Source organism: Rhinopithecus roxellana, chromosome 14, assembly GCF_007565055.1.
Source record: "Rhinopithecus roxellana isolate Shanxi Qingling chromosome 14, ASM756505v1, whole genome shotgun sequence".
Classification (NCBI taxonomy): domain Eukaryota; kingdom Metazoa; phylum Chordata; class Mammalia; order Primates; family Cercopithecidae; genus Rhinopithecus; species Rhinopithecus roxellana.
In genome coordinates this window covers 19,440,412-19,465,850 of record NC_044562.1, presented here as the reverse complement: position 1 = coordinate 19,465,850, position 25,439 = coordinate 19,440,412, and the positions used below count along the sequence as shown (strand labels likewise).

Below are 25,439 nucleotides of genomic sequence, written 5' to 3'. Positions count from 1 at the left end.
TTAGTATAAGAATCACTTGTATATACATTTTTAAGTGACACTGAACCCTTTTAAGAAGGCATTCCAAGACTGGGAAAGCTTTTTAAAAGTGGTTTGGTAATAGCAGAATAATGAAAACAAATCCTCATTGAAGGATATGAGACAATTTATGGCAGCTGACAATTTCTTATAGGTTTCCAGTATGCTTATGATGCGACTTGGACTCAGCCCCAAACTTGATTAAAATAAGGCATAGTGCAAAGGAAATTACTAATAGAAAACATATAAACTATTACTTTGTAGGCCCCCCAAAAAATTTAACACGGGTACAATTAAGAATCAAATGTTTCTAACTTCCAACTACAGAAAAGTAGCCTCTGCTTCTTGTTAGAACAAGGCAACCATGCCAGTGTTGAACACAGCTTCATATTATCTTGTCTCCTGACCCCAAGACCTGATGGGACAGGCTAGTTTCAGCATTACCAATGCAGCAGGCACACATGTCTCCACAGCTAAAACTCCAGGCTGCCTAATCAGAGCAGTAAGATTTACTATCACTGAAAAGAGCAAGTTACAAATTACCCAGCCAATTCTAGTATAAATACTTTCTTTCATTCATTCATTCACTCATTCATTTATTTATTGAGACAGGGTCTCTAGTCCAGGCTGGACTGCAGTGGTGCAATCTTGGTTCACAGCAGCCTTGACTTCCTGAGCTCAGGTGATCCTCCCACCTCACCCTCCCAAGTAGCTGGGACTACAGACATTTACTACCACACCCGGCTAATTTATTGTATTTTTATTTATTTATTTATTTTTTTGAGACGGAGTCTCGCTCTGTCGCCCAGGCTGGAGTGCAGTGGCCAGATCTCAGCTCACTGCAAACTCCGCCTCCCAGGTTTTACGCCATTCTCCTGCCTCAGCCTCCCGAGTCGCTGGGACTACAGGCACCCGCCACCTCGCCCGGCTAGTTTTTTGTATTTTTCAGTAGAGACGGGGTTTCACCGTGTTAGCCAAGATGGTCTTGATTTCCTGACCTCGTGATCCGCCCGTCTTGGCCTCCCAAAGTGCTGGGATTACAGGCTTGAGCCACCGCGCCCGGCCTATTTTCAGTAGAGACAGGGTTTCGCCATTTTGCCCAGGCTGGTCTTGAACTCCTGGGCTCAAACAATCTGCCTGCTTCAGCCTCCCAAAGTACTGAGATTATAGGCATGAGACACCACGCCCAACCAATTCTAGTATAAACACTTTTAACAAGTGGCTCAAATTCAGTCATAAGAGGCATTAAATTATTTCTGCACCACATCATGTCTCCCCATAACACTCTCCTCTTCCCAAACAAGCATCAGTTTGAACTTGCTTCTGACTGAACAAATGAGAGGATAAAAAAGAGACAGGAAAGAGAAAAGAATTAAAGAATATAAAAGGAAAGCACTCACACTGGTTAAACAGAAGAATGAAGAAAACACACGGGACCAGTGGCCAAGGTTCACTAAGTAGGCTTTAGGTAAACAAACTATCATAGAGATGCAAATAAGAATGCAAAATAACGTATAAACATCCTATGATAGCCACATCTCAAGAATATTCTATTTTTCCTTTTTTCAGATGCAAGGTAGGATGGTACTTGTCCAACCACTTGGAAGTACGTACAGTCATGTGACGTACTTCAGCCAAGGGAATGTGAATACAAGTGAATCACTGCTGGGGGAAGTTCTGGAGAGTCAAGAGTACAGTTCACACATCAAGGTATCTGAATATCTGAATGTGCAGACATGGGAGCAGAGCTTACCGCTGACCCGGACAGACAACTTTTTTAGTGGCTAGATTATAACTACTAATATCGAGGAGATGTTTTTTTCCTGTAGTAGCCCACCTTGCTACATAGCCCATTTTAATTATGCTCTATTTCAACCCTTCCTTACTCCAATCATGTTTTCATCATTTCAGGAAAAGAGAAAGTCACATGTCTATGCCCAGAAATTCCAAGGAAACAAATATCCTTTTCTAACCCATACTAGTAATTGTTGAACACCTACCACTTACCAGCAAATTAACATGACACACAAAAATTCAAAATAAAACCCAGACTGTGAAAGGAATTAATAAGTCCACATGTCAAAGACAAATATAGTTGACATATACCACACCTGCTTTGCAACTGTTGCTTCAGCCTCAGAGCCCAGATCAATGAGGTCATCTCTAGAAATGTTTCTCATCTGACTCTAATAACAACCTGTATCCCCATTTCCCCTACGGAGCTGGGTTGCTTTCTGGGTTCTTTCCCTGGGAGGAAAAGAAAAACCCTACTCTACCCTCATTTCTATAACTACTATAGAGTATGGTGCTTACTAACATGGTGTTCTACAAATGAATACAATCTGACACTGATGTTGTGTTAAGGCAGAACTCTAAAATGCCAAAAGAGGCATTATTAAAATAACACATGCATTATCTTCAGAATCAGAACAACAGTGGAATAATCAATCCTAGAAAAGGCTAAGAGTCAACAAAACTTTAAAGAACTACTAAGGAATTTAAACTTGCCAAAACGTTAGTACACATATACTCTTTGCTCTTTTCCGCCTGTCCATCTTCCTCCATAAGGCATGTACACAGCAGTTGGCAACTTCAGATGCATATCTTCCCATCTTTGTCACCAGAAAGAAAAAAGCTAAATCTTCCAACTTTTCTCATCTTGATCATGTGACCACATCAGGTTTATCACTGTGCTCAGAAAGAGGGAGCACTGTCGATTCCCCTAGCTTTCGCCAAAGGTTAAGGAATAGCTAACAGGATCGGAGTAAAACTATATTAGAACAGAGTAACTACCCATAAATGCATGGGAAGCCATTCCACAAGACTACTGTTCTAAGGAGAGGTGTCGTGCAGAACAAAAACCATGAAGAACATTATTTATTGCCACCTCCATGAAAATGGTATAATCTTTTTAATAACTCAAAATGAAAGAGGGCTCGATCTAGCTCAAGAAGATGAGAGGCCTAAAAGTTAAGCTTTAAGGCACAGGGAAAGAAATAAACATGGTGTACAAAGAGATGGTGAGATCTCCCTGGATGGACATGACATGGTAGGAAGAAGCAGTGACATAATAAGGACAGATGAACAGAGAGGAAGCAGCCAGACAGATACTGAGTCTGTAGTTCCTGGGCATCCCCAGAGTGTTACAATGCTTTGGGATCTGTACAGGATTTCTAAGACTGGAAAAGAGTATAAACTACATCAATGTGGAAACTTTTGAATGATCTTGAAAGACTGGCAGAATTTCAGTAAGGTAAGGTCTAAAATACAGAAGGCAAGCATTTTAAAAGGAAAATGGCATGATCAAAATTACTGAAGAAAGAAATTGCAAGGTATTTTAAGTAGTTAAGAATAGAGAAACTATCAAGTTTTAGTCTCTGAAACCAGTAGATATGAATTAAGTTTGGCATTTTATCTTTTTTTTTTTTTTTTGCAGTATACTTCTTTCAAAAATCAAGAAAAGGAAAGTTAAGTTGATTGGTACACTGACAGCTTGTCCTGAGTCATTCTTGAGTGTGGCTTCGTTATTTCCCTAGAAAATATCCCAATCCAGCTAGGTGCGGTGGCTCACACCTGTAATCCCAGCACTACAGGAGGCTGACGGGGAGGATCACTTGAGCTCAGCCTGGCCAATGTGGTGGAACTCTCTCTCTACTAAAAATACAAAATTAGGCAGGCATGGTGGCGCACACCTGTAGTTCCAGCTACTCGGGAGGCTGAGGCAAGAGAAGGTTGAGGCAGGAGGATCACCTAAGCCCAAGAGATAGAGGTTGCAGTGAGTCAAAGTCACACCACTGCACTTCAGCCTGGGCAATAGAGCAAGACACTGTCAAAGAAAAGAAAAAAGAGATCCTAATCCAAACGTAAGAATGGCTTCTTCCCAAAAGACATTAGTAATATGGTTTAGATGTTTGTCCCATCCAAATCTCATGTTGAAACGCTGGAGATAGGGCCTGGTGGGAGGTGTTTGAATCACTGGGTGGATAGATCCCTCATGAATGGCTTAATGCCAGCCCCCTTGGTGGTGAACGAATTCTTGCTCTGAGTTCACTTGAGATCTGGTTGTTTAGAAGTGTAAGTGTGTGCCTGCCCCCCTCCCCACCCCTTGCTCCCACTCTTGCCATGTGATATGCTGGCTTTGCTTTCTGTCATGATTTTAAGCTCCCTGAGGCCCTCACCAGAAGCAGATGCCAGCACCACACTTTCTGTACAGCCTGCAGAACCATGAGCCAATTAAACCTCTTTTCTTTATAAATTACCCAGTCTCAGGTATTCCTTTACAGCAATGCTGAAGCCTAATACAATTTGAAATTAGAAAATACAAAAACTAAGTATTAGTAAGGAAAATCAACAATCCTAATATAATCAACTTATAATTATATGCAAACGAAAGCAGTCTTATAGAAGACAATTTTCTACAAGAGTAAATTTTTGAAAACATACTCAACCCAGCAATTCCACTTGCAATAACCTAGCTTAGAGAAGTACCAGTACAAGTTCGCAATGATAATGAGAATGTTCAGGTGTGGCATCATTTGCTATGGCAAAATCCTGAAACCAAATGATGAAAGAGAAGTGATTATATATACACATAATTGATATATCCACATAACAGAAAATTATGCAGACATTAAAACTGATAATATAGTTTTAATGACAGACATTATTTAAAAAAAAAAAAAAGCCTACATTAAGGCCAGGTGCAGTAGCTCATCCCTGTAATCCCAGCACTTTGGCAGGCCAAGGCGGGAGGACTGTTTCAGGCCAGGAGCTTAAGACCAGTCTGGGCAACATAGCGAGACCCCATCTCTATTTTAAAAAAAGAAGAGTCTGGGTGTGGGGGCTCATGCCTGTAATCCCAGCACTTTGGGAGGCTGAGAGGGGCAGATCACTTGAGCTCAGGAATGTGAGACCAGCCTGGCCAACACAGTGAAACCCTGTCTCTACTAAAAATACAAAAATTAGCCAGGTGTGGTGGCGGGCACCTATAGGCCCAGCTGCTCCGAAGGCTGAAGCAGGAGAACTGCTTGAATTCGGGAGGCAGAGGTTGCAGTGAGCTGAGATCCCACCACTGCACTCCAGCCTGGGCAACAGAGCAAGACTCTGTCTCCAAAAAAAAATAAAGAAAAAAATGCATATGACACAGTTAATGAAGATAGCAAGTCACATTACAGTATATAAAATGATTCTATCCTTAAAAAGAAAGAAATGAACCAAAATACAAACACAAAGTTGTCAAAAATGTCCCCTTACTCAAAAATCTTCCTGTCTTTTAAGAGTCTGTTAAACTATGCACCTTCTATAAACTCCTAACTATCCCTATAAACTTACAGGACTTACAAGACTCAAGTCTTCTTTTCTTACCAGTACATGTCATTTATCTTCTAATGGGTAATTCCTGTCTTGCCAACTGTTTTAAAGCTTCTTTGAGACTGACTTATACTTCTCCAAGTCAACCTTTACAGACTAGGACTGTAGATTTTACACTGGTAAAACTGGTAAGTATTAGCCAAACCAATTAAAAAGTCAGTTCTCCTGTACAGTGGTACAAAGGGAGATTAACAACAACAACAACAACAACAAAATAATAGGAGACTACATCAAAAATTATTCTTAGCCAGACTCATTCTTTAAACCTACTTTTTCAATGTGACCTCATTACTAGAGAAACAGCAATAAAACAAGAATAAGCATTTTCTTCTTTATCAAATTAGCAGAAAAATACAAAATGCAGATAATGTGACTAGAACGAGAAAAAGCACTCTTTCCCCTGATGGTGATAATGTAAACAGGAAGTAAAAAATGAATGCACAACAAAGTTATTCGCAAAAAACTCCCGTGCACCAAACAACTTCACTTCAGGGAACCTTTCCTGAAGAGGTATCTGAAATGTGAACATTTGGAGCATAAGCAAAAAATTTTCCCCTACACCTACCTAACTATCCAAAAACTGAAAAAAGTAGCCATGGAAAATACTGTATATTCATTCAGTGGATTACGTGGACACCATCTGTAAATGATTACCAAAAGATCACAATGACATGGGCAATGTTAATGTTAGGGTATTGAGAGAAAAGAGCAGGATACCAAACTGCACACACAGTATGATCAGCTACACGCCAAAGTGTACAGATAAAAAATAAAACGTTAACACAGACTTTTCTCTGAATAGTTCTTATTTTCTTTTTGTACTTTTCCGTATCCCATTCCTTTGAAATAGTTTTTTTTAAGTGAAAACACAACTCTATTTCTTTCTATATAATCAGTGGGGGGTTAAAAAAATCTCTGCTCTAAAAATGTAAAGAAAAATAATAAATAGAAGGCTATATCCTATATGTCTCACAACTGAGTTTTTGCTGAGTAATACATAATTATTAAAACTTTGCAGGCAAATTTTTTGATGGGGTGAGAAGTAGGCAACTGTATACAAGCATTTCCTTTCATCATTCAAAAATTTCAGGCAGATTCTAGTCAAATGTAAAAATGAACCCGTAACAGAGGAAAAATTTATTCTTAGCATGGAGAAGGCAAAGGAAGAAAAACCAAATGGGTAGACTTAATTATTAAATTTTAAAATGTTGTAGAAATTAAAATAAACCATAAAAAAAAAACAGAAAAAAAATTTGTCCATGTTAATCAATACCTTCCACATAAAGGGCCCTGACAAAACAGTAAGTATCTCCAAAATTAGACAAAAGACACTAACAAACAGCTCAGAAAATAAATGCAAATGGCCAAGGAGCAAATTTTTCCACTCTATAGTAAACAAAGAAATGCTAACTTTAAATCAAGGAATTCTTTTTCCCCACAAACTTTTCTTTTTAAAAAGGGTACGCTCTATTGACTAGGATTTGGCAAAATGAGCACTCTCAAGAAGTATTAGCAGAAGTATTAAATTGGCCCAAGATTTCTGAAAGATTTAACAGATTTAGCAATCTGTTAAAAGTCTTCAAAATATTCATACCCTTAGATTCTGTAAACCCGTTTCATGAATTTGACGTGATAAAACCAGCTCACATTCAAGTATGATAGGCACAAGCAATATTTTTTACAGCAAAAATCTGAGGAAAAACCCTAGAGGCCCAAATTTAAATCATGGGCTTTTATATTAAAGAAAATTACGGAGCCACTTTAAATTACCTCATGGAAGAATGTTACAGAATTCCAGAAAATACATCTAGTGATAACATCATCCCTATTATTTGTATGTTGCAAGTATACATATATTGATCTCTGAATGTGGAATTTTGAAAAAACAAAAAGAAGCTACACGTACAGAAAAGACTCTAAGAACATAGAACAGAAATATTAACCATGGTTATCTCTGAGTGGTAGGATTAAAATTATTTTCTTGAATTTTCCTGAAGCGTCCCAATTTTCTATTCTCAATATGCACTGTTTATATAATAAAATCAACATTGAAGACAACTACCACTAAAGCGATCTTAAAGTTGCTATAAAATTAAATTCAATCCTACCACTGCCACTTGAGAAAAACAAGAAAAAGCACATGGTATAATAAAAACGCTACTGCATTGCCAAGAGGGAGGTAGTAGCCTACAAATACCTGCACTACAACTGGAAAAGGCTAGGTAGTATCCCTGTGAGCAACCCAACAGAGAAGCAGTGGAAGGGAGTGATTTCCTATAAAAGAAAAAGAGAACAGGAAAGAGGGGAACAGGTCAGCTACAATAAAAAAAAATTAGAGAGGAAAGGGGGAAAGAAAAACAATAGAAGAAGAATAAGATATCTAGTTCGACTGTGGATAGTGATGAAGGATGGGTGAAAAGGAGAGCAGAGGTAAAATTAGGAGAGATTAAATATATCCTCAGACTCTATTTTCATTTATCTTAAGAATGAATTTAAACTATTTTTAAAAAGAAGCTATCTTGATTTGGGAGAAAGGCACAAGAGGTCACCGGAAGGAGGTTACACAAAGAAGACAGCTTAATGCAGAGGTTTAGAAGAAAACAGTGAGTCCAAAATGAATCCTAGCACAAATCCTAGGAGGGAAAACTGCTACTTAAATTCTAAACTAAAGTTGATACCCTCTTCTAAGTCCCTCATCATAGGGATCCAGCGGTCTGCAGTGAAACAGTATGGCATAATGAAAAGATTCACTGACTTTATAGTCAAGAGGTCTGGAATCAAGTCCTGACAACACACTAGCTGTATAAAGTTGAGCAAGCTTCCACATTTTTAAGAGAGATTACATATTTACTGCAGAGTTTCTGAGTTTCAATTGAAAGAATGTGTAATCATTTTTTAAACTTGCTCCATTAATGCTGTTGTGTAACTGCTATTATTATCATTAGTTGAATCACTGTATCACTGTGAATACCTTTATAGGGGCAAGTCCACCATCTTCAGGAAATGAAGGCTACGATGACAGCATTTTACTTAGAAAAGCTAACCGAGTCACATGGAGAGAATAAATATATAGTTGTAATTGTTTTCTCCCAATTAATCCCAATCCTCTGACTCCCAAAAATCCCTGGAAAGGTTTCTGAGAGTTTAAACAACTGCCAGAATAGTACACTCTATAGGGGTTTCAAAAGTCAATCCGGGTCAGATGCAGTGGATCATGCCTGTAATCCCAGCACTTTGGGAGGCTGAAGTGGGTGGATCAACTGAGGTCAGGAGTTCAAGACCAGCCTGGCCAACATGGTGAACCCTCATCTTTACTAAAAATACAAAAATTAGCCAGGTGTGGTGGCCCATGCCTATAATCCCAGCTATTCAGGAGGCTGAGGCAGGAGAAACGCTAGAACCCGCGAGGCGGAGGTTGCAGTGAGCCGAGATCATGCCACTGCACTCCAGCCTGTGTGACAAGAGCAAAACTCCATCTCAACAACAACAACAAAAAATACCAACTTGGGGGTTGATAAGAAGGTCTTCAAAGTTCCTCCCAGTCTTGAGATTTTGTTATGAGCAAAAGAATCAAGCTAAGAAGGCAAAGTGATATTTAAAAGAGCCAGCATCTTCTCATCTCATTTGCATTCTTAAAACTAATAAGATGTTTTGGCTAAAGCTCTAAATTTCTATGTCCTGATCACACCCTTCACAATTGAGCATATTATTGACTGGCTTAAACTACATAAACTACATCAAGATTTGTCATTCTACAAATCTAATCGAGTTCCATCTCTGTTACAACTTAGAGCTACTTAAACCAACACATCTTAATCGCTAGTATTAACCACTTCCATTTATGTCCCACTACTTTATTATTTATTTATTTATTTTGAGACAGGGTATTGCTCTGTCGCCCAGGCTGGAATGCAGTGGCCTGCCAGTCATAGGTCACTGAAACCCTGAACTCCTAGGCTCAAGCGATCCTCCCACATCAGCCTCCTATGTAGGTAGAAATATCAATGTGTTCCAGTGTGTCCAGCTAATTTATTTTTGTAGAAACAGAAAATTTCTACATGTGTCTTCTGATGACACATGATGTGTATTGCTATGTTGCCCAGGCTGGTCTCGAACTCCTGGCCACAAGTGATCATCCCACTTCAGCCTCCTCAAGTACTGAGATTACAGTCATGAGCCACCATGTTCAGTCTTACTCATTTTTTAAAATACATACTATGTTGGTGCAAAAGTAATTGCGATTTTTGCCATTTAAAAAAAAAAAAAAAAATCGCAAAACCGCAATTACTTTTGCACCAACCTAAATATACAGCTGGGCATACTGGCAGGCGCCTGTAGTCTCAACTACTTGCGATGCAGTGAGCTATGTCTGCATCGCTGCACTAGAACCAGGACCATAGAGTGAGATTCTGTCCCTAAAAATAAAATAACAACATAATACAATTTTAAAAATTTCTTAGGCCAGGTGCGGTGCCTCACGCCTATAATCCCAGCACTTTGGGAGGCCAAGCCAGTTGGATCAGGAGTTCAAGACCAGCCTGGCTAAGATGGTGAAACCTTGTTTCTACTAAAACTACAAAAATTAGCCTGGTGCAGTGGCAGGTGCCTGTAATCCCAGCTACTATGGGGAGGCTGAGGCAAGAGAATCACTTGAACCTGGAGGGCAGAGGTTATAGTGAGCCGAGATCACAGCACTGCACTCCAGCCTGAGTAACTCCGTCTCAAAAAATCAATTTGTAACACTGATATATAGAAAAAATGACCATGCTGAAACACTGGATTTTAGAAGCAATGCGCTGTTGATAGCCCAAAATGATTGTCAGTTCACATGCAAGAGTCCCAATGCAACCTGAGAACTAACGTGCATAAAACCTCAGTTATTCAAAAGGTACAAGTTACTTATATGCACATACATACATATATGCATACATATATACATCTACATGCAGTTTTTAAAAGACAGAAGAAATGTCGATAGTATCCAATGTCAACAGCACACCTTATAAGTGTGTAATTATGTTTTCTTTTTAGTTTTCTATATATTCAAAATAATCTAAAATGAACATGTAACACTTTATTACAGGAGGAACAATATTTTAAAATCAGCCACATAGGCCGGGTGCAGTGGCTCACGCCTGTAATCCCAGCACTTTGGGAGGCCGAGGCGGGCAGATCACCTGAGGTCTGGAGTTCGAGACCAGCCTCAACACTGAGAAACCCCGTCTCTACTAAAAATACAAAAGTAGCCAGGCGTGGGTGGTGCATGCCTGTAATACCAGCTACTTGGGAGGCTGAGGCAGAAGAATTGCTTGAACCTGGGAGGCGGAGGTTGCGGTAAGCTGAGATCACGTCACTGCACTCCAGCCTGGGCAACAAGAGCGAAACTCCACTTCAAAAAAAATAAATAAAATAAAATAAAATAAGCCACATAAAGCTGAGTGTGGCTGCTCCAAAGAATAACCTGAATGTAAAAGAGCAAAAATTTTCAGAACAGAGCTCTATATACTAAGTATAAGTGGTAAGAGCTTAACATGCTAAAATACTGAAGTTTACCAATAATCCTATCAAATAGCTATCACCACTCTGTGGACTAAGCCACTGAGGTTTCCTGAAACTCTTAACAAAAGACACAATGGCAGAGGCAGAAATCACACACAAAGGCTGGGCGTGGTGGCTCATACCTATAATCGCAGCACTCTGAGCGGCCAAGGCCGGCGGATCACCTGAGGTCAGGAGTCCGAGATCAGCCTGACCAACATGGTGAAATACCATCTCTACTAAAAATACAGAAATTATCAGGGTGTGATGGTGCGTGCCTGAAATTCCAGCTACTTGGGAGGCTGAGGCAGGAGAATTCGCTTGAACCCGGGAGGCGGAGGTTGCAGTAAGCCAAGATCGTGCCACTGAACTCCAGCCTGGGCTACAGAAACTCTGTCTCAAAAATAAAAAGAAAAGAAAAAACGAAATCATACACAAAGAAAGCTGCCCTAGTCCAAAGTCCCTATGCTTACCCACTTAAATAGTCTGACATCAGCATGATGTGCTTTGATTTATTCTTTACATTTGACATTAAAAATTTTTGAAATAATTTACTAGATAATATGTATTCATGGTTATGGCCTCAAATGGCTGTAGGAGATAATCCTATTAGAATTTAGCGGCTGAGCGCAGTGACTCACGCCTATAATTCCAGCACTTTGGGAGGCCGAGGCGGGTGAATCACTTGAGGTCAAGAGTTTGAGACCAGTCTGACCATCGTGGTGAAATCTCGTCTCTATGTCTCAAAAAACATTAGCCGGGTGCAGTGGTGCACACCTGTAGTCCCAGCTACTTGGGAGGCTGAGGTGGGAGGATTTTTAAGCCTCAGAAGCAGAGGTCGCAGTGAGCTGAAATAGTGCCACTGCACTCCAGCCTGGGTGACAGAGTGATGAGACTCTCAAAAACAAAAAAATTTAACCAGTAAATTTTTTTAGCTAAACATAATCAATTAAGCTAAACATAATCAATGTTAGTCCCAAAATTAGAGAACTAGGCCTTGCAAGAGAACTTCTGAGTATTTTTTACATGGAATGACAGACCTTGGCTAAATCAGACTTGGAGTATTACATTCAAGAAAATGCACCTGATCTGATTCTTCACACTACTTCTTATGTAACTACTTCAACTAAAAAGAAACACCAGACCACTAAAAACATAAGACAACTTGTTCACTAACAAAGTCAGAGTGCCTCACTACCCTGTTAATATCTATGTTGCCAAAAGGCATGATGAGGACAAAAGCTCAAAAGCTGAGTATCAAAACTCAAGTTCTTAAAACAAGTGAGGCTTCTTTTCAATAAAGTATCATTAAGTCAACACACAAGGAAAAGGACCACGAATGGTGAAAGATGTGTTGTAATATACATTTCAGGAAGTGAAGAGAAAGGGCAAACAAAACATGACACACCATATGTTAAATCAGGTGTCTGAACATGTCAGTGGCTATGAACTACTTCTTTGAGTCTAGCATATCTGGGGAAAAAATTAGGAACTGCTTTGGATTCCAGTTTGCTTTTAAGTACTTGGCTCACAAATCAGGAAAAATTACCCATATGCAATGAACCATTCAAGTTTTGGACCTCACAATGAGGCTTAAAAATATTTTTTCTTGTATTCCCAATTCCATCTCAAATTACCATGAAATACATACCTTCCTCCTATTGAGTCGTCTTGTGGTTGGGCCCCGGCAGTGTTCCTCTGTGAACGTCGCAGTGACCCCCCTGGATTGTTATTAGGCCGGTTGGACATTGGCACCTCTCTCTTGAAGGGACATACCCTTTCTAGACACTACCATTCACTAAAAGAAAAAAATAAACAAAATTTATCAGATGTACAAAATACAATATGGGCAAGAAATGAGGGGAACTTACAGTGACATTGGAATTTTCTGCGAACTATCTGATTTTACAGCCTTCACCCATGCTGTAATGTCTCATTAAACTGTGAACTCTGACTGATGAATGTGTTACAAAATGTCAAGGTATAACATATTCAAGGCATGTGGTACAGGACTCAGCATATAAAATTAACTTAGATTTCACGGAATAGCCAGATAATTCTCAATTCAAAGAAAACACAGCACAGGTAGAAATGTCTTCGTTTCCACATTCTAGTACCGTGCAGAAATAGGCACTACACCTAAAGTCAAAAGATGATGGCTCAAGTCCTGTGACAGAACAGGTGTTAAAGAAGTTTGCCTTTGTACAAATAACAGCCTCTAAGCCTAGGATTCCTCAGACACAGAATTAACAACATGTCATGTCTTCTTCACAGTATTGTTGTGAATAACAAATGAAAAAATAAATACAAACAAAACTGTGGCCGGGTGGAGTGGCTCACACCTGTAATCCCAGCATTTTGGGAGGCTGAGGTGGGAGGATCACCTGAGGTCAGTAGTTCGACACCAGCCTGGTCAATATGGTGAAACCCCGTCTGTACAAAAAATACAAAAATTAGCCGGGTGTGGTGGCACACACTTGTAAACCCAGCAACTCGGGAGGCTGAGGCAGGAGAATGGCTTGAACCTGGGAGGCAGGGGTTGCAGTGAGCCCAGATCATGCCACTGGATTCCAGCCTGGGTGACAGAGAGAGACTCCATCTCAAAACAAAACAAAACAAAACAAAACAAAAATTGTAAAACTGTGGTATCTTAATGAAAAGACGAGGAGAAAACAGCTTAAATAGAGTAAACTGAGCAATGTTCCCAGATATTTTGGATTTTCAACAGCAGCTCTGCTGGCCGTGACCTTGGATAAAATAATCTCTACACTTAATTTACTCTTCTTTAAAACCAGTACGTTACCTACCTCAACAGAGTTGCCAGCAACAAGAAATTGTGAAAGTATTTTTGTAAGTTTAACAATTTAGCACAAAACAGTTCTTAACCAAATTGAACTTTCTATAAGAAATTATTGTACAGATAAAATACGACACTCAGAAAATTAGTTTAACTGGCCGGGAGCGGTGGCTCAAGCCTGTAATCCCAGCACTTTGGGAGGCTCAGACGGGCGGATCACGAGGTCAGGAGATCGAGACCATCCTGGCTAACACGGTGAAACCCCGTCTCTACTAAAAAATACAAAAACTAGCAGGGCGAGGTGGTGGGCGCCTGTAGTCCCAGCTACTTGGGAGGCTGAGGCAGGAGAATGGCGTAAAACCCGGGAGGCGGAGCTTGCAGTGAGCTGAGATCTGGCCACTGCACTCCAGCCTGGGCGACAGAGCGAGACGCCGTCTCAAAAAAAAAAAAAAAAAAGAAAGAAAATTAGTTTAACTGATAAAACAAGCCAACATTACAATCATAGAATTACAACATGTGCAAATAAAATCTTTCACTATGTTTTGTAAGCCTGCAGTCAAATTTGAAGTGGAGTTCTTTCGTTACTTCTATTTACTGGGAAAGAGAATGAACATATGACATTATAGAAACTGGTGCCAAAGAGAATGCAAATTAATCATAATTAAATCTATTACTGTACTGGATCTTGTTTTAGAGATTCCTTGTACTGTAGTAAGAAAGTAGGTTTTCTTTTGGGTTACATTGTTGATACAATTCAGCAGAAAAAGACATCACATATTTCCAAATTAATATAATAAACTTTAATTAGAAAGTTTGAATTACTAATTTAAGGATAGTCAGTTTCAGAAAGAAAAAATAAATACAATTAAACATTAGAAGAGAGGCAGGCAGAGAGAGAAGAAAAGGTTAAACTTACACGTACTGATATGGAAAGATATGAAACTCTCATTTGTGTGTATGTATACAAAGACTTGTATATAAATTTCTGTATACTGCCCACATGTTAAAAATTCATGGAAAGATACATGAAACATACTTCGTTAATAATGACTGCCTTTGAGAAAGGACTGGGGGATCCGGAGTTTAGAATGAAAGAAATCATTTTTGTTGTCATTGAGACTGTTTATAAATTTATAAAGAAATAGCAGGCTGCTCTCGCATTAACAGCTTTAAGCACAGAGCTCTTGAGCCAAACTGTCTCTGCCCAAGTTCAATTCTTGACTCTAACACTAACAAGCTGTATATAATCTTGCATATATGAGTGTCTGCATACACACTTCCCTGTGCTTCAATCAAACAATCAAATGAGGATAAAGAACTCACACAGTAGTTGTGAAGATCAAATAAAAACCCATGTAAACTACTCAATACAGTGTCAATCACACAGCAAGTGCTCAGTACATGTTAAGCATGATCATTACTATAATCATTTATTCAAAAGAATAAAAATATTTGTAGTAAAATCTAATATATTGGGAGAGGCTTCACCATAAAAATCACTGTCAATATGAGTCTTAATTTTCGGCAAAATATTTTCAAAAGTGAAATGTTTTCAATTAAGGGTAAACATCTCAATCACCTGGGAAGTTCTGTGAAAATATGAATGCCTGTCCCCTAACCTGAGATCCTCATTCACTGGGCACAAAAGTTGGAGACATAGTTTAAAAGAGCTTTCTTGGGTATACTGCAACACACCAAGAATTTCAGCACATTAAAGAATAAAAGGCCAGTCTTTTTCAAAATTCATCTTAGAAATTTCTCTACTTCAATCATCTCAATACCATTTCACCTGGACCCAAACAGCAAGGACAGATATAAGAGAATAGGATGATACTGTTGCTCTCACTTTAAAGAGCAAACAATAGTATTATAAACAAGGTTAGTAGTTGGCACCTGCCCAACTTCTGCTATTAAACACCTACTGTATGTCATGGAGTGTTAAGTTATTCAAATGAAACTAAGTCAAGGTAGTTGTTTTGCCCCAGTCACCTAGGTAACCTTAACAATGCTCCCCAACATCTTCAGTGCTGGTCAACCAGCACCAACATCAGCCAACAGCCTATCTGCCGATAACTCTTGAGATTTAAGAGGAAGAAGAGCAAGTAAGAAGAAAGCTGTTTATCAAATTACTGCCTGCTGTTAAAGCATAAATTCATCTTTTTAAAAAGAGGCCAGGCTCTGTTAAACGTTGGAACTTTAATTTCCTTAAAGTAAATAAAAGATTAACATATGATGGATACAGGATCTCTCCCTCTGCCAGGTATCAATAAAACCAGAGAGCTGAAAGGGACCCTCAGAGATGATCAAGTTCAACCCCTTACACCTTACAGACAAATCCAAATGAAGAAAGTGCCAAGTAATCTGTTGAAGAACCAGTCTTCTGAATCCTGGTACTGAGCAGTTCTATACCCTTCAGAGATATCACCACCTCAACTTCAAAAAAAGTTTAATGCCTCTTTGGCTTCAGCTAAGAACCCAGAAGCCAAAAGTTTTCTCTATGCAATGAATTCCAGAATGTTTTCCTTATAGATTATTCTGTACTGACTTGACCAATTACTTATGCCTACCATATGCTATTACTTAATTTTTAAAACACAAGTGGGAATTACACTATTACACCGCTAAAAGTTATGTTTTCATAGCCGGTAGTGAACATGAACTCAAAGATTCCATCTTCACAGGTCAAAATATGAACTCAAAGATTCCATCTTCACAGGTCAAAAGATTCCATCTTCACAGGTCAAAATTCTAGTTTCCTAGTGTAAAACTAGAATTATAAATCCAATTTAATATCCCTATCAAATCCTGAAATATACTACTCTTTTCTAACCATGGCCATACCTTCATTTCTGTAAAACTAATCAAGATTTTTCACATAAAACCTTTGACATTCAGTCCTAAGGCACTGAAATAAAATAGAGAACATGTACGACTTTAACAGGAAAAACAAAAAGGCTAATGGATGTCTTCAAAGTTGAAAACAAATTCATGACAACTTTGATGACAGCTGAGTTGAGGGTACAACCAACTTATTCACTGTTTAAGTTAAATGACTTTTGAATTTTATGTGAAAAAGTATTTAACTCTACATGCAAATACCACATAGAAAAAACAAAAAACCGGCTGGGTGCGGTGGCTCACATGAGGTCATGAGTTCGAGACCAGCCTGGCCAACATGGTGAAACCCCATCTCTACTAAAAATACAAAAATTAGCCGGGCATGGTAGTGCGTGCCTGTAATCCCAGCTACTTGGGAGGCTGAGGCAGGAGAATTGCTTGAACCCAGGAGGCGGAGGTTGCAGTGAGCCAAGATAGCACCCCTGCACTCCAGCCTGGCTAACAGTGAGAGTCCATTTCAAAAAAAAAGTATGTTGTTGTTTTATATTTACATTTAAAAATTCATTCTTAAAATATATATCAAGAATATTCCTTCAAGGAAAACTTAAACTAAAAACTTTTTGGAATTTTTCTTTTCTTTTTTTTTTTTTTTTTTTTTTTGAGACAGAGTCTTACTCTGTTGTCCTGACTGGAATGCAGTGGCATGATCTTGGCTCACTGCAACCTCCGCCTCCTGGGCTCAAGTGATTCTCCTGCCTTGGCCTCCAGAGTAGCTGGGATTATAGGCGCCTGCCACTATACCAAGCTAATTTTTGTATTATTAGTAGAGATGGGGTTTCACCACATTGGCCAGGCTGGTCTTGAACTCATGACCTCAAGTGATCCGCCCGCTTCAGCCTCCCAAAACCTGCTGTGATTACAGGTGTGGGTCATTGCACCTGGCTGGAAATTAATTTTTTTGCTAAATTCTTAATATCATACACACACAAATAAAAGTTTTTAAAAAAACCCAAAACATTTTTTAAAAATCCAATCCTTCCTCTGGTACAGAACTTTTAGAACACCGAAAGAAATCAACTGCAAAAAAATAAAGCCAGGCACAGTTGTGGATGCCTGTAGTCTCTACTACTGGGAGGCTAAGGCAGAAGAATCACTTGATCCCAGAAGTTTGAGGCCAGCCCAGGCAACACAGGTATTCAGACCTTGTCTCTATAAAAAAACTTAAAAATTAGCCAGGCAGTATAGTGCACACCTGTGGTCCCAGCAACTTGGAAGGCTGAGGTGGAAGATTACTTAAGCCTGGGAGGATGAGGTTGTGGTAGGCCGTGATTACACTATTGCATTCCAGTCTGGGTAACACAGGAAGACCCTGTCTCAAAAAAACAAAAAAACAAAAAAAACAGCCACACATTGCACTACTGACATTCTGTTCAACAACTGACCAGATATACAACGGTGGTGCCATAAGATTATACAATACCGTATCTTTACTGTGATTTTTCTGTGTTTGGATATGTTTAGACACACAAATATTTACCATTTTGTTACAACTACCTACAGTATTTGGTAGAGGAACAGGTACATTACAAACATGTATACAACAAACATGTTGCTATATCTAGAGCAGGTTTGCAGTGTATGAGCAACAGGCTATACCAGACAGCCTAGGTGTGTAGTTGGCTATACTATCTAGGTTTGTCTAAGTACATTCTACCATCTTCACCTAATGACAAAACTGCCTAACAATAAATTTCTCAGAATGTATCCCTATCTTTAAGAAAAGCAATGTCTGCACAGTAAGCTTTTAGAAGTAAATCTCATTTGTCCAGTATGTACCCCCTAATTTCTTATGCACTTATTTAGAGTTCGTCCTCCAAAAAGGCTTGGTTTGGCTTCAGATCATTAACATGGAGGTAAATTACAGTAATAAACACAATTTGCAAGGTACTTTACTCATTTTGTAAAATTTAAATGTGACAAGGAGTCATATAAACCACTGCCTGTTAGTCCTATTTTACAAATAAACTGAAATGTTACAAAATTAGTACCCTGCATGAAACAAGCAATGGCATCCAGACCTGCAGACTACAAGCAAGAACTGACATCTGGAGCTACAGTTCTGAATTACACACACCACATAAAGAAAGAAATGACTAGGTCCCAGAACCAAGTGTGGTAAGGAGCAGTATACATTAAATCACTACGATAAAACAAAATAGAAATCACCCTTGTGTATAACAGAAGTCATTCTTGCCTACCTAAAAACAGCAAGGACTTCAAAGAAGCCTATCTTTAAAGTGGGAATGAACAACCTTTAAGCTTCCCCAAAAGCACTGAGAGGTGCTGAGATTGAGTGGTGCTGAGAAACAGTGACAAGTAAGACAATTCCTCCTCACAAGGAGCTTACTGCTCTCTGTCTCCCACCTAGGCTCACATTCTGCCTCTGCCACTTAGTAAGACCTGTAAGTACTCGCCTTCGTCTCAGTTTGTTTCTCCATTTAATTAGAGACAATATTATACTTTGGGATTTAAGTATTAGAGGACAGCATGTAAGGCTCTCAGAACCTTACCTGAACATGATAGCTGCCATTTAATGAGTGCTTATTAAATATAATCTTAAAAGAAAAATGGGGGAAATCATCAGGTCCATCATGTGCCAGAAAGGAATTGAAGGGGATAAAAACTTCCTACAAACCTACTGGGACAGTTTATTATTTTACTTTTATTTAGGAAGGAGGTAATACAAAATCAGCAGTTTTGTATGGTATACTCACGAGTCAAATGTCAAACTCTTTTTTTTTTTTTTTTTTTTTGAGACAGAGTTTCGCTCTTGTTGCCCAGGCTGGAGTGCAATGGCGCAATCTCAGCTCACCGCAACCTCCGCCTCCCGGGTTCAAGTGATTCTCCTGCCTCAGCCTCCCGAGTAGCTGGGATTACAGGCATGCGCCACCACCCTGGCTAATTTTGTATTTTTAGTAGAGAGGGGGTTTCTCCATGTTGGTCAGGCTGGTCTTGAACTCCCGACCTCAGGTGATTCATCTGCCTCGGCCTCCCAAAGCGTGTGAGCCACTGCGCCCGGCAAATGTCAAACTCTTAAGCAGCCATATGTCAAACCCGAAACAGCTGTATCTGACATAGAACAGCACAAGGCAGTTTATCAGTTCACATTTGAATTAAGGGAAACAGAAATTTACTGCCTTTTTTTCCAGTTAATCAGAAAAGTTCTCTAATCAAAAATAGAGAAATTAGGAAAGTAAGGGCCACTGAGTACAAGAGAAAGGGCTACGTTAGGGTCTGTTAGGCACTGAATGCAATTTACGGGCATCAAAACCATTTGAATGGGATAATGGAATATTATACAACAGGTAAAAATAGTAAATTTTTTTTTTTTTTTATTTGAGACACCCAGGCGGGAGTGCAATGGCGCAACCTCGGCTCACTGCAACCTCCGCCTCCCAGGTTCAAGCGATTCTCCTGCCTCACCTCAGCCTTCCGGGTAGCTGGGACTACAGTCGTGCACCGCTATGCCCGGTTAATTTCTGTATTTTTAGTAGAGATAGGGTTTTACCATATTGTCCAGGCTGGTCTCAAACTCCTGACCCTCAAGTGATCCACCCTCCTTGGCCTCTCAAAGTGCTGGGATTATAGGCATGAGCCACTGCGTCCGGCCAAACTAGTATTTTCGTAACACTAGAAAACAATATTTAATGGAAAAAATACAAGATTTAAGTTGAATAGTAAAGTAAGAATGATTATGGGTTATGTGTATTCTGTGCTTAGCATGTACCAGACAATGTGCTTTAAATCATTTAATTTTCACACTAAGTTTACAAAACTGGTAGTGAAAATAATCTTCTTAAAAAGAAACCATGGCACACAGTAAGTTAAAATAACCCTAAGGCTACAAACCTAATAGGGGACAGGGCCAGCACTCAAATACAAGTTTGACTGAACAAACAACGAAAAATAATTACATATTTACCTTAAAAAAATCAAAATACTAGAAAGCCATGACATCCCAAGCTTAAAGGATTATGGGGGATAGGAAGAAAATTCTGATCCTTTGCCATCTGGTAAATCAGCTTAGCTGGCCAATCATTAAGTGAATAATTATCATTAAATATGCTACATTGATTTGAGAATAAAGCTCAAATGTACTACTCTAAACAAAGAAGAAAACGGTGGCTAACTTCGCCTTCACAGGTTGAGGATGACCGGTCACTTCTGCTGATGTTCCTTGAAATGCTAGAGCAGTGAGGAAAAGACATGGAGGAATGAGAGAATAAATTACAATGGAGGGATGTGGAGTGGTTCCCTGAGCCTGAAAATAAGCCTAAACTCTATCAGGAAGGGCCAGAAACAAAAAATTTTGCATTTAAGACCTACCAATAAGGAGGCAGATCAAGTAGAAAGCTACCAAATAGACCTAAGGATAGATGAGGATCTGATTAACAATGGAAGAAGACAAAATGAAGATGGGGTCAAGAAACATTTTGATGACAGAATCTACACGGTGAGAAAGAATAGTATGAGACTGTGGTTCTCAGACTTCAGACAAATACAAATGCTAAAATGACTCAAATTTCTTACACTGGTGACAAGGTTAAGAAAAGTTATCTAAAACATAAAGAAGGTGACTGCACATCCTTTCAATGTCCTAGGAAATGCTACGTCAGAGGTTTACCTAGGAATTCAGTTTCTACAAGAGCATCCTATTTTAATTTTGCTATTTATTATTAATCAGGGGTTCAGATATTAAACGTGTATGTTAACCTGTAGATTTAAGTCTGGAGAAATACCGTTTAGGTACAGAAGAAAAGACAACCCCAAAGACTGCAGTTTGTTGCCTGTAGGTTATCAGTAATCTCACTCTAAAATTCTTTATTAAATTACCTGTAAATACCCAGTTCCCCAAATGCTCTTTAAAACAGCTTTACCACAACAGCTTCCTCTCCTCATTAACTAGTCAAATAGTATCTTTGCTATTTACATTCTATAGTTCTAAAAGTCATGCTTTTAACTTTAGAAAACTATACAAAATAATTGTAGCAGCATTATCAAATGATACACACAAGCAGAAAAATTACATTTAGTGTTAATCATATAAAAACTGACTCATCATGTAGGTGTCTAGGTAAAGAGTTTCAATAAGCAAATGGAAGTAAAGATTGAGAATTATGTAGGCAACTGGATATGCAGATGGGAGAAATTACATTGGCATGCAGGAAGTAGGAGAAACCAAGATAATCAATAAGATCCTATTTTCTCTACGAAAAACAGACAACATAAAGAGAGGAACACGCCTAGGATGAAATATTGGGAAAGGTTAAAATCTAAGGAAAACATAAAAAAAAGAATCCAATCAAGGAAAATAAAGAACTTACCAAAGTATTGGGAAAATAAATCAGGACAGTGGTGCTGGCAGACACCAAGAGGAAGACAGACAGGCAGAGTTCAAAAAACTCAACAATATCCATCAGATTTAGAAAATGGGGAAAGCAGCCTGGGCAACATGGCAAAACCCCATCTCTACACAAAATACAAAAATTAGCGAGGGCATGGTAGCACGCCTGTAGTTCCAGCTGCTCAAGAGGCTGAGGTGGGAGGACTGCTTGAGCCCAGGAGGCGGAGGTTGCAGTGAGCCAAGATTGCGCCACTGCTCTCCAGCCTGGGGGACACAGCAAGACTCTGCCTCCAAAAAAAAAAGAAAGAAAAGAAAATGGTGACAGCTATTTCTAGAAATGGTGGGGAAGGAGAGGGTATAAGGTAAGATAATAAATACCAACTCTCTTCTGGAAGTGCTAGACTTTATAAAGAGAAGAGACAATAGCCAGGAGGGAAGGAAAGGCAGAGAGACAAAGGCTGTGTTTGCACGGATATATGTAATTTCCCTGTTCGTCATTTTTAAAAAAATAAATCTTGAGCATATGTATTTAGGTAAAGAAAAGAATTACTGAAAGAAAGGTTGGGAATAAAGGACAGTCTACTAACAGGATCCCACAGGGGAAAAAAAATTAAGAGCATAAGCTTTGGATCAGAAGAGCACATCAATCTCTGAGGCATGAGAAGATGACAACTCCAAGTAAGGAAGTATGTGCCTAATTTGTTGAATCTGTGATTAACAAGTATGAGAAAAGCAGAGAAGAAAGGAGGTAACCCTTCACAAGGAGGTCCAAAATGCACCAGAAGTCTATTTTGTAGAACACTGTAAGATGATCAATTTATCCTGAATAGCTATTGCCCAACTATTTCTAAAATACAGAGCCACTCATTCCCTAATATAAATCCTGTCTTAGCTCAGATGGCTTGTATAATCCTTTAGAATACTAACTGCATTTATGTAATAGAGGATATTCCTCAGGTCTCAAAAGCATATAGACAGCAACTTTTAGTACACATGCCAAAAATGGCTCACAGATCCAATTTTAACAGGTCTACAATCCTGCTGGGTACGATCAGCGAATGGGGATAGTAGGTCAGCTTATCGATAGCCTTTTTAGTTACTTCCTCTTAAGGGGATCAGACTAGATAGTCTCTAAAATCAGATTCAGTTCCAAATTTTTAAAGACTCCAACCTAATGTTTATTTCAGTTTTTCTTCAATGGGGTACTTTTAAAGTTCTTCCTTATAAAGATCTAATAATACCATTTATTAGAGACTCACCAGGTGATTACGAAAACGAGGAGCTGCTAAGGGAGCAGAGAGAGAATGATTTGTAAATGCTTCTCTCCCTTAAGGGGCAGACAGAAACCTCCTGGCTAAGAATCAAAGTTATTCACAGTACAATACAAGGTACCCAGTAGATTACAGCAAGGTGCTCCCCATGGACAAAAACAATTTTATATTTGGTAAATGTCCTTTACAGCATACAGACACACAAAATAAGGCAATATTTTCAAAAATATTCTCTTCAATATATATTCTGTCACTGTTTTGAACTCCACCATAATAATGACATCACAGAGGTTAACTCTTTTTTTTTTTTTTTTTCTTTGAGATGGAGTCTTGTTCTGTCACCCAGGCTGGAGTGCAATGGCGCAGTCTAGGCTCACTGCAACCTCCACTTCCCGAGCTCAAGAGATTCTCCTGCCTCAGCCTCCTCAGTAGCTGGCACTATAGGCACACGCCACCACACCCGGCTAATTTTTGTATTTTAGTTTCACCATATTGGCCAGGCTGGTCTCAAACCCCTGACCTCATGATCCGCCTGCCTTGGCCTCCCAAAGTGCTGGGATTACAGGTGTGAGCCACCACACCCAGCCTAGAGAGGTTAACTCTTTAACACAGCTCAGATTAGGAAGTCTATTCCTGACTTGCAATAAAAAATATTTCAACATTGTGATAATCATGGATTTGTGTTATAATATTTTCCAAACAAGTATGTAGCCTGTCATCAATAGAGCTACAACCCTGGGGATCTGTCCGAAACAAAAATTATGAAGATTATAGTTAGGAAGAGAGGAAGTAGGGGGAAAGGAAGCATTAAAATTAACTCAAAGTCAGGGAGAAAATACAGACTGTAACTTTAACACCTGGTGAATAATAGTGTCAAATTTTTGTTTAAGATCATGCATTTCAGAGCAATTATACCTAAATTCATTTAGAATGTCTCGAATATTTTTCAAAAGTGAAAAAAAAAATTTTAAATGCCATACTCTACAGACTAATGCCCCACATTTCTACATTTAGCATTTTTACCAAAAATAAGTAGATGCCAAAACTGCCTCTACACTGAGCCAGAATATATACAAACCAGGAGCCAAGAAAAAATTCAGAGGTGCATTTCCCAAAAGCAAATTTTTGTAATACAGATTCCTGGACCCTATCAGAATGGGGGTATGGGAAAATCAAACCATTCCTAAAATCAGAATAAGAGGCTGGGTGCAGTGTCTCATGCCTGTAACCCCAGCACTTTGGGAGGCCAAGGCACAAGAGGGTGGCTTGAGCCCAGGAGTTCAAGACCAGTCTGGGCAATATAGGGAGACCCCACCTTTACAAAATATTTAAAAACTAGCTGGGGCCAGGCGCAGTGGCTGACACCCGTAATGCCAGCACTTTCAGAGGCTGAAGCAGTAGGATCGCTTGATCTCAGGAGTTTTTAGACCAGCCTAGGCAACATGGTGAAACCCCCTCTCTACCAAAAAAGAAAAAATTTATCCCAGCATGGTGGTGCACATCTGTGGCCCCAGCTACTTAGGAAGCTGAGGTAGGAGGATTGCCTGAGCCTGGGAAGTGAAGGCTGCAATACGCTGAGATCATGCCACTGTACTCTAACCTGGGCAACAGAGTGAAATCCCATATCAAAACTAAAAAATAAAATTAAAATAGCCAGGTGTGGTGACATGCACGTGTAGGCCCAGCTACTCTGGAAGCTAAGGTGGTGAGGTGGGAGAATTGCTTGAGCCCAGGAAGTCAAGGCTACAGCAAGCCATGATCGTGCCACTGAGCCCCAACCTGGGTGACAGAGGGAGACCCTGCGTCAAAACAAAATAAAGCAAAAACACCAAAAGAAATTAAAAAGGAAAAAAATCCAAATAACAATTTATTTTTCTAGTATCAGCTAGGTTTGACAACTGTGACACAGATGTACACTATTGTTTTGGTATCATTACATATCATCTTCTATTCCTTTGTAATTTTTACACGACTCTCCCAGTTCCCACAATTAAAAACTGCCACTGATATCCTTAGAGGTCTGATATCCTTAGAAACTTCTAGGAATCTAACCTAAAGAAATACTTGCACAAGTAAGGATGTAATCACGATACTCACTGCAGTATGTCACTGTGGAAAAAGGGAGATGATCTGAATGTTCTCAACAAAGGAATAGTTAATAAGTATATGGTATCAATACCACAGCGTATTTAGAGGTCCTCAA

The 25,439-nt window shown here is 39.2% G+C and overlaps 1 protein-coding gene across 1 annotated transcript in view; it reads right to left on the bottom strand.

Moving 5' to 3' along the window:
- TRIP12 (thyroid hormone receptor interactor 12) overlaps positions 1-25,439 on the bottom strand; it is a 155,760-nt gene that overhangs the window by 101,391 nt on the left and 28,930 nt on the right. Inside the window, exon 2 of the mRNA XM_030917083.1 lies at positions 12,578-12,724. Within this exon, the coding sequence (XP_030772943.1) occupies positions 12,578-12,675 (98 nt within the window). The 5' untranslated portion in view covers positions 12,676-12,724. The remainder of the gene's footprint in view (positions 1-12,577; positions 12,725-25,439) is intronic.